The following is a 3067-nucleotide window of genomic DNA, read 5'->3' on the forward strand; positions in this document are numbered from 1 at the left end:
TTAAAATTATAAGATTTTTTACTTCATCATTAATAATAATAATTACTTTATTATTTTATAACTATATTTTCAAAATCATTTAATTATTTTCTTTTTTAAAGATATTTAATTATTTACTTATTTCAATAATAAAATAAATAATAAAACATAATAAATCATTAATTATATTTTTATTTTAATAATATAATAAATAATATATCATATTAAATTAATAATTATATATTTATTTTAATATAATATAATAAATTCATAATTTATATTCTTATCACTTATTTTATATATCAATAATAATAATTAAATATAATTTTATTAAACATTTAATTTAAATTTCATTATCATTAATCACTCATTTTCTATAACAACAACAACTATGGGCTAATGTATTTAACAGCTAAACGCGATTGGTGAAATCTTGGAGCTTCATAGAAGCTTCTTGGCAAGAGGCACGACACCAACATTCAAAGTACCACAAACACACGCAAAGAAACATTTCCTCCTTTCTAATCAACCCAAGCCACCCGTCAACAGATTCATCATCATCATCATCACCCATCATTCCCTTTCTGTAAACAAACCTCAACCACAAGGAAACACCACCCAAAACTCTCATTTTTTTTCTCTAACCTTATCAAAAATGGTTCCCATCGTAAATAAATACTAGTTAAATATTATTTTATTTACCATTTTTTTAAATTTATTTTATTTAAAATTAACTTTTTTAATTTTATTCTAATTTTCATGATAAATAAATTAAATAACAATAAAAATCTTAAGCAATTTAACTGAAAAATTAACTCGTCCTCAAAGAATATATAAATCTAATAAAACGTTCCTTAAAGATGTTGAAAATATGATGATTATTTCAATAATTGATAGGAAAATTATTTACTGGGGAATATCATGGTTTAATTTGGATCTCATCTGATCTCCATCTAAAGTACTCCAAACCAGATCAATTCATTCTTAAAAGGAAATTTAGAAAGGACAAAAAAAAAAAAAATCAAGACATTAATCAAGAGCACCAACATCACACGATCTCGATTTAACCATGATCATCTTTGAAGCTCCATCATGCGTGAAAAATCCTCGAAGCATACGAACCCATCCCCATTCTTATCGACCTCTTCTATCATGCGCCGGCAATCGTCTAACGTGCACCGCTCGTCCCCGAGTGCTTTGTAAACTTCGTGTAGCTCCTCGGCTGTTATTTTCCCGTCCTGATCCGTGTCAAAGAACTCAAAAGCCACTTTCAGCTCATCGTCCGCCGCTGGGTCGTAGGGCGAGCCGATCCGGCTCATTAGAGCCTCCACGCTTATGTAACCATCGCCGTCGTGATCCACCTCTCTCAACATCGTCGCCACCTCCTCTTGGCTAGGGGGCTTGGTTCCCAATCGGAGTAACAACGCCTCTAACTCGTTCCTTGAAATAATCCCATCATTATCCCTGTCTATCAGCTTAAACGCCTGAACTAGCTCTGAATTAATATCGCAGGAGCTATCTGACCAGTCAACCGTTATTTCGGGGAGAACACTGGTAGGCGTTCCGAAATCAACCACACCGCCTCTCGAATCACGCTTATGGTTGGAAACAGAAGAGTCCGACGACGAAGACGATGTCGCACCATAGCTATACGATGAAGGGTCGGATCTGGAGACAATAGATCGGTCCTTTTTGGATCGGAACAGGCGTTTGGGACTGATTGCTTTGATGAACTGTTTCATGGCGGAACAACAGAGGGCGCCAGAAACCGAAATGGGTGGAGAAAAAGAGAGGAGGAGGAAGAGGAGAAGGAAGAGGAGGAGAAAGCAATGGGGGGTTGAGGAGAAGGAGAGACGAAGGTGGTTCACTTAAATGGAGCGTTGGAGCAGTGAGTGCCATGGCAACTTCCAGGAAGCTTCGTTTCAAGAATTTCGACTTTTTTGGCTATTTATAAATGTATTGGAAAGCATGTTTGGAGGGAAAGATAATAAATGTTCGCGGGTCGATTTTGTAAACGTGTGTAATCCGTTTGATTAGAAGTTGCATGAATCGGACGAACCTCGTGCCTTCCCGAGACCTGTTGGGGTTAATATCCCGACGGAAGGGCCCAAAATGACTCAAATCAGTCAACCGTAATCTCAATAATCTCGGCTTAATTGGCTCTTTTCCTTTTTTTTTTAAATTATCTTAAAATTAAGTTCTATAAAAAAATATCGGCATAATTTTTATTTTTAATAATATTTAAAATAATATTTTAAAAATATTTTTTTTAATTTGGAAAGAAATTATTGAATATATTGAAAATATTAAATTTTAATATTTTTATATTTACATAAACATAAATTTTTTTATAAATTATAAAGAATAAATTTTATATTTATGTGAATAAAAAAAATAAATGGTTCACATATTTTGTAGGGGGGCCCTTGTTACCGACACGAGACAGGAGGAACCAAAAGCAGCTTTTAATTAATTATTTATGTAAATGGGAAAGTGTTTCAGAAATTTGTACTGCTTTCTTGTTTTGCTCCTAGTGGCATGAAGGTTTCTGTTTGGCTCATTTGGTGCAGTTTGGCCGCTCAAGGTTTTCTGGAATTTTCTTTTTCGGAAATTATAAAGTTATAACATGTAGTTTTATACATTTTTCATTTTAGAATCTATAATTTATTTTGTGGTAAAATAATATTATAGGATTTTATACTATTAATAAATGATGATTTTTTTTTGTTAAAAAATATTGATATGAAGTGATACACTAGTATTATATAAATATTTTTAAACATAATCATATACCATTTTATAGCATTTAGATAAGTAATTGCATGCTTATTTAGTTATTTCATTAGTTTTCATAAAATTCATTAATGCATTCTAAAATCTATGTTTTCTATATGTTTTAGGTGTTCTTAAGGAAATTTAAGGTATAAGAGCAAAGAAAGGAGCTTGGAAGAACTTAAGGAGCAAGGCAAACTGCTGATGCACCTTACACAGATCGTGTAAACTCAGACCCAAACCCGTATAATTTCCTGCCTGGTGAAACCTGAAGAAGTGTAGAAAAACTAAAGTATATGAGCTGTGTAACATGGGC

The 3067-nt window shown here is 32.5% G+C and overlaps 1 protein-coding gene across 1 annotated transcript; it reads right to left on the minus strand.

Annotated features, from left to right (window-relative positions):
- Nucleotides 1-840: 840 nt before the first annotated feature.
- LOC110639782 (probable calcium-binding protein CML36) lies at nucleotides 841-1924 on the minus strand. Its single transcript, XM_021790860.2, has one exon. The coding sequence runs from the start codon at nucleotides 1719-1721 to the stop codon at nucleotides 1053-1055; it is 669 nt and encodes a 222-aa protein (XP_021646552.1). The 5' UTR covers nucleotides 1722-1924; the 3' UTR covers nucleotides 841-1052.
- Nucleotides 1925-3067: the final 1143 nt, after the last annotated feature.

Source organism: Hevea brasiliensis, chromosome 5 (genome assembly GCF_030052815.1).
Source record: "Hevea brasiliensis isolate MT/VB/25A 57/8 chromosome 5, ASM3005281v1, whole genome shotgun sequence".
NCBI classification, from domain to species: domain Eukaryota; kingdom Viridiplantae; phylum Streptophyta; class Magnoliopsida; order Malpighiales; family Euphorbiaceae; genus Hevea; species Hevea brasiliensis.